Genomic DNA, 13,660 nt, shown 5'->3' with positions numbered 1-13,660 from the left:
TTAGAACAGTGATGTCATGTCTCACTTACTCTCACTCTGTGATCGCCCAGTGTGTGTGTGTGTGTGTGTGTGTGCGTGTGTGTGTGTGTGCGTGTGTGCGTGCACTACGTCCCATGTTGGGTCAGGCAGGGCTGAACGTAGATTAGGTACTAATCTCTTTTCTGGGGCTCAGTGTTTCCTTGAAGCACTTCCCTCCTTCCTCACTGCTCCTGAGCGAGGTCATTACCCTCCTCAACACACACCCCCCCACCTCCACCTCCCCTCATTGGCCCCCACTCTGTAGTTACACAACCGCTGTACTACAGATGTAATGATGAGTTTGGCTATTCGTGTGTGTGTGTGTGCACGAGCAGTGCAGTGCTCATATGATGTGTCACTGGGAATGAGAGCTATAGTTAGTGAGAGTGAATATTGAGCATATGTTGACTGCAAGATTATGTGATCATGTCATCAGATTGAGGGTTGGAGTATATCATCTTGTTAGTGTGAGTGTGTGTGTGTCTGTGTGTGTGTGTGTGCGTTTGCGTGTGCGTGCACTATGCTGTTGTCAGGGGGATGTTACTGGGCCTCTGTCCTGGCCCTGCACCTGTGGCCTCTTTCATTCCCTCAGCCTGACGCAATGCTCTGCTACAGGACATGAGCTCATGCAGGAAACAGAGCCCCATACACACACACACACACACACATGCACACACACACACACACTCATGTACACATATGCCAAAAGTGGAGCCGCCCGCCTCTTAAAGGGCCAGACATGCATTCCTAGCCGCCCAACATTTAACCTAACTCGCACACAGAAGCCCAGAGAGCCTCTTTTTGTTCCTGTTGCACTGAGCAGGACCCAGACGCTGTAGCCCAGATTCACCTCTGAAAGTCAAAAGAGCGTCTGTATGCTCTGCTAATGGTGGTGCAATGGTTTTTTTTTTCAGTGCTCTCTGTGAGCTCATGGGAGTGTTTGCAGAGTTCCCAGTTTGTTTTGTAACTGCTGTGTGGAAAACCATTAGTGGACCTAAACCCCTCTCTCTGCTCTCTCTCTCTCTCTCTCTCTCTGCAGGAGGTTTTGCTGCTTTCTCCTCCTGTTTCCCCGGCCTGTGTGAAGTGAAGCCTGCCACTGCTCTGCCTATGAGCTTGTCCCAGCCCTGCTTGACTGTGGCTAACGTCGGGCTCACTCGAATCCTGCCACACCTCTACCTGGGCTCACAGAAGGATGTCCTCAACAAGGTAGGTTTACAATTTATTTAGAAGTTTAATTGACATCAAGGAAACAACTGACATAAAAAAAATATATACATGTATATATATATAAACCCTTGTATCTCTTCTTCTGCAGGATCTGATGGCTCAGAATGGGATCACCTATGTGCTGAATGCCAGCAACACCTGCCCCAAGCCGGACTTCATCAGTGAGAGCCACTTCATGCGAATCCCGGTCAACGACAACTACTGTGAGAAGCTGCTTCCCTGGCTGGACAAGACCAATGAATTCATAGGTAAGAGGACAGAAAAAAGCATAATCTGTTGGTGAAGTTTAGCACAATAGCCTCCAAGACGACTATCTTTTCAACAAAGTAAATCCAGCTCAAGTTATGCGTGAAAGAATGCACGATACTCAATACGACACATCCGCTCATTGTCACGGTTACTAAACGCTCACGTGCAGCTTAAGCAACAATAGCGTCAGGTAGAACACATCCGATGACCCCCCTGTGCTCTTCCAGGAAATGTCAGTTTGCTTTCAATAGAGACTTTGTGCTAAAGATGAGACCTGTCAGGGATATGCAGTGTTGTGCACATTTGTGTACGATTGTGTGTATTCATATCTTTTCGTTTCTCCTCCCTTCAACAGACAAAGCTAAGGTGTCAAACTGCAGAGTCATTGTGCACTGCCTGGCTGGAATCTCGCGTTCAGCAACCATCGCCATCGCATACATCATGAAGACAATGGGCTTGTCGTCAGACGACGCCTACAGGTACGCTGGCTCCTCCCAACCACCACCAGCTGAGCTAAGGTGTCAGCCTCTGTAAAAAGGCAACTCAAGGTTAAAAGAAATGCTAGACAATTTTCCGAACCCCCACCCCTCCAGTCGTGAGAAATGGAATTGTTAGACGGCTGCTAGGGAACAGAGCGTGTACAAAGGGCTTTGAGTTGCCTTGTCTGAACAACACTAGCACAGGATTAGGTATTGTGCATCAGTAGAACTGTTCACACACTATGTCGAATGCATTGACATAGTTTGTCTGTTTCAATTCTCCCCTTGAAACAGTTGTCATGAATTCATACAGTTCATTAGACATAGTGCACTTATCACACAACAGTTCCCTTAAAAATCGTTTTCTTGTCACTAATATTTTTCATATTTTTTCCTCCTAACAGGTATGTGAAGGACCGGAGGCCGTCAATATCCCCCAACTTCAACTTCCTCGGTCAGCTGCTGGAGTTTGAGAAGGGCCTGCAGTTACTCCAAGCTTTAACTTCCACCGCTGACGACCAGATCTCTGGAAACTCAGACGTCAATGGAGTGGACACAGGTTTCGAAATGAACGGTCACCACAGCAAATATGATTCATCGGTGGCAGAGCCAAACATCCCAGCAGAGCCCAAGCTACCGTCGCCCACCTCCCTCCAGCAAGGCTTCAACGGCCTGCACCTGTCTGCAGAGAGGATCCTGGACACGAACCGGCTCAAACGCTCCTTCTCCCTGGACATTAAGTCGGTCTACTCCCCCAACAGCCCCCGCTGCCCCAGCCTGGCCCCCACACACTCTGAAGACGTCCCTAAGCTGTGTAAGCTCGACAGCCCAGGAACAGGCACTTCCAACGGTGTCTGCTCCCAGTCGCCCGTCCTCGACAGCCCCAGCTCCTCCGACTCTCCGTTCCCCTCGCCGGGCTGCGGGGGCAGCATCGGGGGTTTGGGGTTCGGAGGAAGTGAAGTCCATCGGTCGAGTTCCTCCTCATCCAGACCCAGAAGGAAAGCCAAGCACAGCTCCAGCAGTTCACCAGTCCACTCCCAACCGCACCAACCTCCTCAGTCCCTCAGCTTGTCGCTGGACCACAAGAACCCCCCCCAGGACGAGAACCTGAAAGGCTCCCTGCTCCTCACACTACCATCCCTGCCCACCGCGGGGTCTGGGGTCATGTGGACCAAACACAGAGACACTGTCCAGGCCACCACTCCTGTCACGCCTGTCACACCCCCCACAGATGCTCCCTGGCACTTTGGGGCAGAGGTGGGCGGTGTGCGAGAGATGGAGCTGGGAGGCGGCGGAGATGGAGGAGGAGAGGAGTCGTCGGTGAGGTTCGGGAGCAGCTCGGCGTACGTGGCGTTCGGGTGTAGCGAAGGTGTGCGGTTACGAGACAAATCCCAGAGGGAGAAGCCCTCACCGCCACAGACACAGAGAGACCACCGGGAGTCCACGTCGTCGTCCACGGCGCCCACGTCCAACAGCTCGAGCAACAGCGGCGCTGCGTCAGAGAAGCAGTTCAAGCGACGCAGCTGTCAGATGGAGTTCGAGGAGGGAATCGCCGAGACCCGGTCCAGAGAGGAGCTGGGCAAGATTGGGAAGCAGTCAAGCTTCTCTGGAAGCATGGAGATCATCGAGGTGTCCTGACAGATAATGGACCTGAGCAGAGCTGTCCCCTGGGGACACAAATGGACCTGGTGAGAAGGAGTTCAAGAAGAGGACAAATGAGGAAGAGCAGAAGAGAGATTTGTGTGCTCCCCTCTCGGACAGTGTTAAAGACTCCAACTGAGAGAAGGACAAGCAGAGAGTTAATGTGAAAAGGTTAGCAAGCTAACTAGCATCTGCACCTGGACAGACAGAGCCTAAGATGTGGTGCTTAGCTGACCATAACCATCCTGAACTCTCGTACAGATCTGAAGAAAGCTCGGGCACAGGGGGGGCGGTGACTATACTGTAGGTACTGAAAATCTTAACGTTTCTGAGCTCTGTCCCAGACTCTGGGGAAAGTGACATTTGCATCCTTATTATATAGAAAACCCCTGTTCTGACAGAGTTCACACACAAACTGCTTGCCTGTGGTCAAATGTTGTGTGCTTCAGTGGGTGTATAGCTTGTGATTTGAAACCAAGCCCCCGTGTTTCCTCCCAAAAGCTTCACCCCCAATGTCGTAACGCCTCGAAACCTTCGCACGGCAGCATCCCCCCCCCCTCTGCATTACGATGATAACAGACTCTCCTGAACGGCACCGTCTCCTCACATCGCTCACAGCACAACGCAGAGAGAGAGATCCCAGGGACTTGATGGACAGGCGGTACTGCATCCAAACAATGAAGGATCCTCAACTTTTTTTATTAAAGAAAAGACTTTTAAGCAGTGACAGGCGGTGTCATGTCCCCCCCCCCCCACCCCACCCCACCCCACAAAGCACAGTGTGTCTTTCCTGACTTTGGCTCCCTTGTTTCCAGTGTTAACGGTGTGTTGGGACTGAGATTTTTCGGGACGGTGACAAGGGTTCAGTTTAAAGACCCTTCAGCTCCTCTTCAGACCCCCCCGCCCCCCCTATGGTCACCACTGAGCATGCACCAGAAAGGCTGACAGACAAAATACTATATATACAATACGGATATATATATATAGCAATTTTAATGGACTTCTAATGGACTTCTTTTGTTGTTATCGTTTTAATTTATTGTACTGGTTCATTCTGGTAATGAGAAATAATATAATGTTTTGTGGATTTATTTCCTTTTTTTTTTTCTTTTGTTGAATTATTATTATTATTATTATTATTATTATTATTATTATTATTTGCTGTATGGTATTTATGAACACACTCTCATACAAATACACCCATTCAACAAATTCAAGAAAGCAATATGTTTTGTTCCTTCTTTGGGGAGAGTGATGTGTGACCTTTTGAAATGCACTTTTCTGGTTTCCGATGAACAACTTTGATTTTCATTGACACTCGAGCAACAAGATACTCAGAAGTGTTTGACAGGGCACGATCCTATTCTGCTGGAGCATGGTGCAGACGTCCTTGTGGTGAGATCTGATCTGTGAGAGCGGGCGTTTCTGTTCTTGGCTCGTCTGCAGTGGGAATTCATCCATTTGTCACGATGGAGGACTCAGGCGTCGACTAAAAACACCTTTTTTCTGATGGTGCAGAGAACGACAGAGAAGCCAAACACGCAACGATCGCTCTTACACAGCCAATCCTTTTCTGCCACTTCCAGGAAGTCTGGCATTACAACAACTATATGCAAACAGACACATGCTCTTTCACAGGTATATACGATTTAAACACTCGCACCTCTCCCAGCAAGCACCAGTTCATCAGTCATCATCACAGTGCGTCCCAACAAAGCTGAAACCAACCAACACACAAACACACACACATACATGCACTTATATACACACATATAAAGCATAGGCCCTACACACACGCCCTTTTTTCATTCTCAGGGGATCTTTCAGTGAGCCAAGCCCGACACAGGGCACATAGCTGCTGGTACATCAGCACAATGCATGTCCGTAAAGCTCCCTCGCTTTCTCTTTCTTTTTCTTTTTTATTCTTATTTCCTATTTTCCAAAGCTTTGATTGAAAAAAAACAACGACAACAGCGTAACAAATAGAAAAGAAGGGGAAAAAAAGAGGATGTTCACATCCTAAGGGGGAAGACATGAAAACTTTTGCGCTTCTGGTGAGAGATGGTTATTTATTTATAATGTAAAATGTGTTTAGTTTTTCCTTTGACCCCGTTCTCTCTGGCGACCTTTGACCTTTGACCTTGTGCTGCTGCAGCTACAGTAAGTTCGGATAGATTCCTGTGTTCCCATGAGGCTCGAGCAGCCTCTCCGCTCCTAACCCCTCGTCCCTATATTTTTAAGAAATGTTGTTAGAATTATTTATGACATGTAACAAAGATGATGCAGGCTGTCCCATTTGCTAAAATTGCTGTTATTGAATTATTATTATTATTATTATTATTAAGTGTAAATAGCAACGCATCTAAGAACACTGATGAATTTAGATGAGTTTTTAAAAGAAAATCCTGATACCTTAGGCTGCTTGACGCAAAAATACCTCAGGTTCTATTGAAAGGCTTTTCCTTCCCCTGTACATGTTTTGTGAAAATGAGACAAAAATACAGACATGACAAAATACAAACTCCTCTCTGCTTCTTCTTCGTCTTCTTCTTCATCTTCTTCTTCTTGTGTGCATGCATGCGGGGTGAACAGGGCCGGGGAAGGGAAATCCACCCAACAGATGAACAACAACATTACAACATCCCCGAGTCCTGGAGTCTTGCTATTGATTTTGTGTTAAACAAAGTCCACTCCGACCACACAACACAGCTTTATTGATTTTTCTCTTCCAGACACTGGCAATGCCACATGCTTCTCTACGCTGATGGGCTGGTGAATTATTTAGCAGAGAAGATGCTTTTTCAAAAACTTCCTAGAAACACACGCCCACCTTGTTATGAAATCAACAACTAAATGTTACTAATGATGCCCAAAGCTTGGACGACAAATCACCATAAATATAATAATAGTAGAGGTAGTATTTAAAGGTAGCAATTTAAATGCTGCTAGCTGTAGCATAGATACATTATAGTCAAATATAAATAGTTCCTAAAAAATACAAATGTATAAGGCTTACAGTACTATATAAATACATTTTATACATTTACCATTTACTTGGTAGAATTATTACCTTTTTTTGCATTGGTTAGAAGGTCAACAACAACTTCAAAGGAGAAGTACAGAGGCTTCTGACATTGTTAGCATGCTAGCTACTGCTGAAGATATGATAGTACACACAACACGGGTTGGTGAATTTTCTGTGCCTCCATCAATACAATTTTAGTTATATAGCATCAAATCATAAAAAACCTTATCTCAAGGCACTTTACATAGTAAAAAATGATTGAGAAACCCAACAGTTCCTTCAATGAGCAGCACTTGAGACTGGAGAGAAACAACTCCATCGTGAACTGGAAGAAACCTTCAGCGGAACAAGAGTCCATGTGGTCGACCTTCTGCCACGACCGGCTGGAGTGAGCGGAGACAAATGGTGAGGAGAGGAGAGGAGAGGAGAGGAGAGGTGGGTAGTTCCAGCACCATGAAGGACAAGGAGGAGGACCTGCGAGACATTATGGACAGGAGCGTTCCAAAGGACTTTAAAGGGCCTAAGGCAAAAGAAACCTGGGAGGGTGGGCCTACATCAAACTGCACTGACTCCAAACCACATCATTCCAGGCTTCAAACTAATTTTCAACAAAATTCCACACAAAGTGCACAGAGAACCCCCCACAGTCGTCCCAGGCACATGTAGACGTGCTGGTCTTCAACTCAACTTCTAAAATTACTAAGCTTTTGGCTGACAGCTAGCAGCATGGGGCCGTGGGAGGGGGTTTCCAACCAGGGTGTCAAGGCCAATCGCAGAATTTGCGTGGTTTCTCACAAAATTGTTGCTTTCAGCTTTGGTTATGGAAGAATATAACTGTGTGTGTGTGTGTGTGTGTGTGTGAGTGTGTGTGTGACAATAGGAAAAGGACGTGTACAACCACTCCTCAAAAGAGCGTCACACACTTGTTCCCTGTCTTCTGTCAGACTGACACATTATCCGTCTGCTTCCTCTTCTCTTTGCCAACACACACACACACGGACACACACTACACACACACTACGGGTTTTCTTGGGTTTACCCTCCGTCCCACCCGCTCCACCTCTTCCTTATCCGCCTGTGTCTGTGGGCACAGGCGGAGGAGGGCGGTTGGTGAGGGTGTGGTGTTTGCCGATGATGTGATGTGTTTGAACAGTGCTTACCTCCAGGGTATGAGAGAATGAGTTGACGTTGTGGTGTGTGTTTGTGTGCGTGTGCGCGTGCATGTGAGTTTGTGAGAACAAGAAAGACAAAGAGAGGTATTTGCCCCCCCCCCAGAGAACACAGTGTACACCGATGTTACAAAAAAACTGCGTCCAAATCCAGCGGGGGGCCAATTCATCGACTCCTCTCAATGGGGGCTTGACTACAAAGGCAGTTTTGGTTTCATGATGTCATGGTGGAATTTCACCTCGTGCAATCAAAGTACATCCACAACTCCACAAACAAAGCATCCCTCCCAAAGCCCCTCTGTTCGGTTCAATGTAGCCAGGAGAACCAGTGTGTTGTTCTGGGACTGACGAGTGAGGTAAGGAGGAGCAGGAGCAAATCCTTTCAACAGACACACAGACTTGCACACACATACACACACACACTCACATATACACATGCAAAACCAGATGGCCCTCGGCCTTTTTCAGTGAGCACAATACTGTCTTAATGAGCGTTTCACTGAATCCAATAGGACACCGGCAGAGGTAATGGCATTACCAGCATCTCCAGCTGAGTCCCCCTGCTTTTCATGTGCATGCATACGTGTGTGTGTGTGTATTTATTTTATGGTCATCAAGGGAATTCTCCCTGACAAGACCACCACGGTAATGGAATACATAGCAAATCCCACCTTCTCACTTTCATTGTCCCTGTAATGACCGGCCTGCTCGGCATGTTGTCGTCTGTATTTATCATCTGGATCATAACGGATAATCCCATCACAATATGCTCCCTCAGTGTATACACTATATATATATATGTGTGTGTGTGTGTGTGTGTCTGTGTCTGTGTGTGTGTTTGTGAGTTTCAAGGTGCCCTCAGCTTGTATTAGATGGATCTGTATCTCGGGTAACCTGTCCGTCTGCAGTCTCCCTGCCGCTGTGCTGAAGTCTGCACTTCGCTGCAGGTTTCCTGTTGCCATTGTTCTCTTCTCCCTCCGCAAATACCTTTCCGATGCAATGTTTCATAAATTTCCTCCGGTTCTTTTTGAATGAAGTTCCTGCATGCAACTTTGCCTGGCGTGTTTTTTTCATTAAAACAAATACATGGGAGAGTCAAGGTCAAACGGTCAGCCTGCAAGAAAGTAAATGTTTGCTTTTGGATACAAAGGAGAGTGTGTGTTTGTGTGTGTGTGTATGTGTGTGTGAGCAGATATCGGATGTGTGCATTTCACTGACATCATATATTTACTTGCAGATGTTTATTGTGTTAGTGTATGTGCGTGTGTGTATATGAATGTGAGTTTGATGTATGGCTTGGCACAGACTGCTCAAGTCAGCATGAGTTGTCTGGAAAATACACAGAAAAACTGAAATGCTGCTTATTGCAGTGAAGTATTTTGAAGACATGATGACCGCACACTAAGTTCCTATGATTTTATTGGACATAATGAGAACATGAACATACCCTCCAAACCACATGGGACATTAGTGCACATGTAAATGTAATTTACATAACTTGTGTCTCTGAGGAACTCCAGTTTCCACCCACAGTCCAAAGACATGCAGAATGGGATTCCGGTTAATTGGACTGAATTCAACATAGATGTAAATGAGAGGGTGAATGGGTGTTTGTCTCTGTGATACGCTGATGACCTGCAGGGGAAGACCCCGCCTCTCACCCAATGTCAGCTGGGATTTGCTCCAGCTCTCCTCACGACCCTTAGAGGAAAAGTGGTAGAGGATGGATGGATGGATGGATGGATGGATGGACGGTAGATTGATAGACAGAGGGATGGATGGCTGGTTGGATGGTTGGATGGTGGACAGCACCATGGGTCTTCACTCTTAAATCTGGTGAGTCCTAGGCCTCACCTTCAATACTCCAGCATATGCATTTGATCTGTTTCTCCACTCGTTTATTCAGGTTTTTCCTTTGATATATCTCCTGTCTGTATGAACTCTATGTGCATGTTTGCATGAATGCTTGGCATCTGTATTCGTGAATGCATTTGGCATTTAGGTAAGTGTATGTTTCTGTTCCTGCGTGGATCCGAGCTCATGCATACACACATGCAGTGGGTTGCATGAATGTAGATTGCATGTGTGTAAATGCACGACTGTGTATCCTCCTCCTCCTCCTCCTGGTGGCTGATGGGTACCAGACACATGCTGAGGGGCTGCCTGGCGCCTGGTCCCAGGCCTTCTATATGGAAACAGTTAGGAGCCGTTACGTCAGCAGGCTGCGGCACTCTCTCTCTCTCTCTCTCTCTCACTCTCTCTCTCTCTCTCTCTCCACTTTTCCACTCACACACAAACACATCTAAAGTGCACTCACACACGCTACATGCACATATTTCTCACAGAACATGCCCCTTTCTCTCTTTCTCTCTTTCTTCTCTCAGTGTTGCCCCCGTTTTTTCTCACACTTTCATCTCAAACGCACACTCATTACACACCAACGCTGCTCGAAAGTTGCGTCAGCGCAGCATTCCACTCTTTTCCACGCGTCACCAAGGATGGCTGACTCCAAACAGCATTTCTTGCCCTTTTTTTTCAATGGAAAACGCTTGTCCTTATATAACCCTGTTGTCTGGCAGCCTGCTCGTCCTAGTATTTGTCTCTGGCTGTCTCCCTTTCTCGCATCCCTATCCATGTCTCACGCAAGCAGTCGAAAAAGTCGAGCTCTGAGGGCTGAGGGCCTTTGGTAGCTCCTCTCTCCTCCACGCTAAGGCAGAGAGGAGCCTTGGTGCAAACACATGTGTCCAATACTCTCCTCCTCCTGCTGCCCTTGTGCACTCATCACTGCATTCATAAGTCTGACTGAGTTTTAACTCATGTTGAAACCAACGCAGGGAGATAATCAGTGCATTCTGTGCAGCAGCAGGCTGTGGAGTGTGTGCGTGTGGTGAAGAGGAATCCCTGCCCGGCTCTGGGGCTCACCAGGCCTCAGGTAATCCAGCTTAATGCAGTTAGCGTTGTCATGGCCACCTGTGTGTTACAGACTGCAGCGGTACAGCAAGACGAGAGGGGGGGTGTCTAGACGGGCAAATCAGTGGAAAACAAAGAAAGTCTGCGAGAGGCGAACAGTGCGGTCTGAGGCCTCTTACATGAACAACAACAACAGAGCTCACAGAAATGGGTCAAAGTAGCAATAACAGGTTGACCCTGTTGATTTCTATAAAACCACAGAGACTGATTTATTATGTCTCCCAAGGATGAAGGTGATGAAGCTCCCACACAGAGGTTTGCACCAGGAAACAGACGCTGTCATCCTGAGAACTCACTGCATAACTGACTGCTGCCACCTACTGCTGGCTCCCAGTCAAACCCAGCAGCTCGGGTTCGTCCTCCGACAGGAAGGTGAGAGGCGATCGATACTTCAGATTCAGATTCAGCAGCCAGGCCGGCAGCAGAGTGAACATCAGTCTGTCCGTCGTCAGGTTTCAGTTCAGGAATCTAACTAAATGAATGGACAAAAAGAAAATCAGAGAGAGGGGTTTCTAACTTCTTTATTCTCTGTGTTTGAGTGAGGCACACCCTCTTTACTGTCAGTCACTGTGTGCTTGTGTGTGTGTTAGTGTGTTAGTGTGTGTGTGTGTGTGTGTGTACTCACACAAAGTGCTGACAAAAGCAGCTGTTGGTGCTGACATCTGTCTCTGTCTTTCTAATGGTGGAACAAACTGCCTCTCTCTCAGCGTCAGCCCCATCAGCACTCTCTGCTCAGGTCCAAAACCCCATCAATGCATCAACACACATACACACACACACACACACACACAAACACACTGTCCCTGCTGCTACAGTCAGCGCATATCCCATATCCCAGCGTCTGCACCTCCAAAAACCACATCCCGCACCAGTACAGAAGAAGACCGAGGCCAGTGAGGGAAGAGCTAGACGACCGTAATCGTTGGTTTGTGGTGGTGACACACACTCGTATGTGTGAAGAGTTTCCCCTCAGGTTGCAGAGGCTGCAAGAGTTTGTGAACCAACGACAAATTGAATTAAGATCCACATCTGCCGCTTTGCAGTATTTCAGTGCCCCGGACTTTTATATTTGATCTGGATTAATATTCCCCTTTTTTTTCGATGCCTTAAAATGAAAGTGATCAGTTGACATCATCAGTTATGAGATATGTGTTCCTGACTGAATCAACACTTTAAAGAGCAGCAGACCAGTTGTTGTCAGGATTGGGGGATTTATTTTATGTGAGCTTGTCTTAATAAAACTCAAATATATCTGTATATACGTATATATAGATAAGGGCCATATATATAAAGTTTATGTACTGTATGTATTTATGTCTTTATATGAAGGTAGCTTGGTAGATGAATGCAAGGATAGATAGATAGATAGATATAGATACATAGATACATAGATACATAGATACATAGATACATAGATACATAGATACATAGATATAGATATAGATACATAGATAAATACACAGATAGATACATAGATAGATACATTGATAAATACATAGATAAATAGGTTGGTATGACTTTAACTTGTTATCTTTACCATAAAAATGTCATAGGTTAAGATAAAATGCTGATATTTGTTGATTGATTATTATACATTATTGTTATTGCTTAATATAGATTACATTTTTTCCTAACAGTTTTTAAGCTTAGCCCCAGAAGTCACATCTGTAATACGCCCTGCCAATGTGGGGCCTCGCATCAAACCATTCATTTTGATGATGATTTATGTTTGAAATGAGAGAGACAAAGACTAACGCTGACACACACACACTCACACACAAAGACACACACAGTGTCTTCTCTTCGGTTATCTTTTCTCCTCCCTGTGTCTATGACCTCAGAGCCACATGCAAGCTATTTCTGTTCAGTTGCTTCTGGCTGAAAATGACTTCATGTCTGATTTTGTTTGAAACAGTGGGGTGGGGGGGAGGGCGCTCTGTATCACTTGTATTCACGGAACATGCACTGCATTGACACAACATGCTTTGCTCACTGAGACATTCAGGGGTTTGATGCACCTGAGGCAGGACTGGGCTGCATCTCGTCTCCAACTTCCCCTCGTGTTTTTTGGGGAAATCCCATTTATTTTAATTTCTCAGGGTTTTAGATCAGCCAATCATTCTGGTTTCACTTCCTTCTCTTGTTTTTATCAGTTTCATCTCCCCTCAGCTCCCCCCCTCTCTTTCTCTCTCTCCCCTTCACCCCACTAAACAACAACAGTGTACTCGTTCTCCGTACTTTCAGATTCATCTTCCCTCCTCCTCCTCCTCCTCCTCCTCCTCCCTATGACTGGAGTCACTGGAGACAGGTAGGTCTGCAGACATGAGTAATGTGGCTGAGACTGACTCATACAGCAAGACATCAGCCGTCAGTGTGGAGCCAGAAATGACACAAGCACAAGAACATACACACACACATACACGTACACACACGTTATATACTGCATCGACACACAGGCAGACTTGTTGGTGCCGACAATATGAAACCCAGTCACGCAATTTTCCATTATCATCACCTTATATTGTGTGATCATTATTGAGAAACTTAAAATGAAGCCAGCAGTGATGAGATCAGACTGTTAACAGTAAACAGGTCTGTGACACAACACACAGACACACACACACATGCACACACACATATCTGCCTGTGTGTCTGGAGACTGTTAGGATTTTACATTAAAATATGCAACAAAGTGCATGTTGACAACTCATAGTTTTCTCTTTTTATATTTTGCAGAACATGAACATTAACATTTTTTGAATTATCGTCAGTTCAGCTGAAATCTACAGAAAAACTACTTGAATGATATTTAAGTGTAGGTTTATAAACATAATCTACACTTAATTAGTAGTTATTGTGCGGTTTATGCAAAAAAAACGCAC

At 46.1% G+C, this 13,660-nt stretch overlaps 1 protein-coding gene across 4 annotated transcripts in view; it reads left to right on the top strand.

Annotated features, from left to right (window-relative positions):
- The window catches only part of dusp8a (dual specificity phosphatase 8a), a 41,155-nt gene extending 36,991 nt beyond the window's left edge, over window positions 1–4,164 (top strand). For all 4 annotated transcript variants that reach the window (XM_061076593.1, XM_061076594.1, XM_061076595.1 and 1 more), the window contains 4 exons: window positions 1,058–1,224; window positions 1,334–1,493; window positions 1,850–1,973; window positions 2,378–4,164. In XM_061076593.1, the coding sequence (XP_060932576.1) occupies window positions 1,058–1,224; window positions 1,334–1,493; window positions 1,850–1,973; window positions 2,378–3,611 (1,685 nt within the window). In that variant the 3' untranslated portion in view covers window positions 3,612–4,164. The remainder of the gene's footprint in view (window positions 1–1,057; window positions 1,225–1,333; window positions 1,494–1,849; window positions 1,974–2,377) is intronic.
- Window positions 4,165–13,660: the final 9,496 nt, after the last annotated feature.

Source organism: Limanda limanda, chromosome 8 (assembly GCF_963576545.1).
Source record: "Limanda limanda chromosome 8, fLimLim1.1, whole genome shotgun sequence".
Lineage (NCBI taxonomy): Eukaryota > Metazoa > Chordata > Actinopteri > Pleuronectiformes > Pleuronectidae > Limanda > Limanda limanda.
Note: the sequence above shows the minus strand (reverse complement) of the source record. Positions and strands in the feature narration are given on the sequence as shown.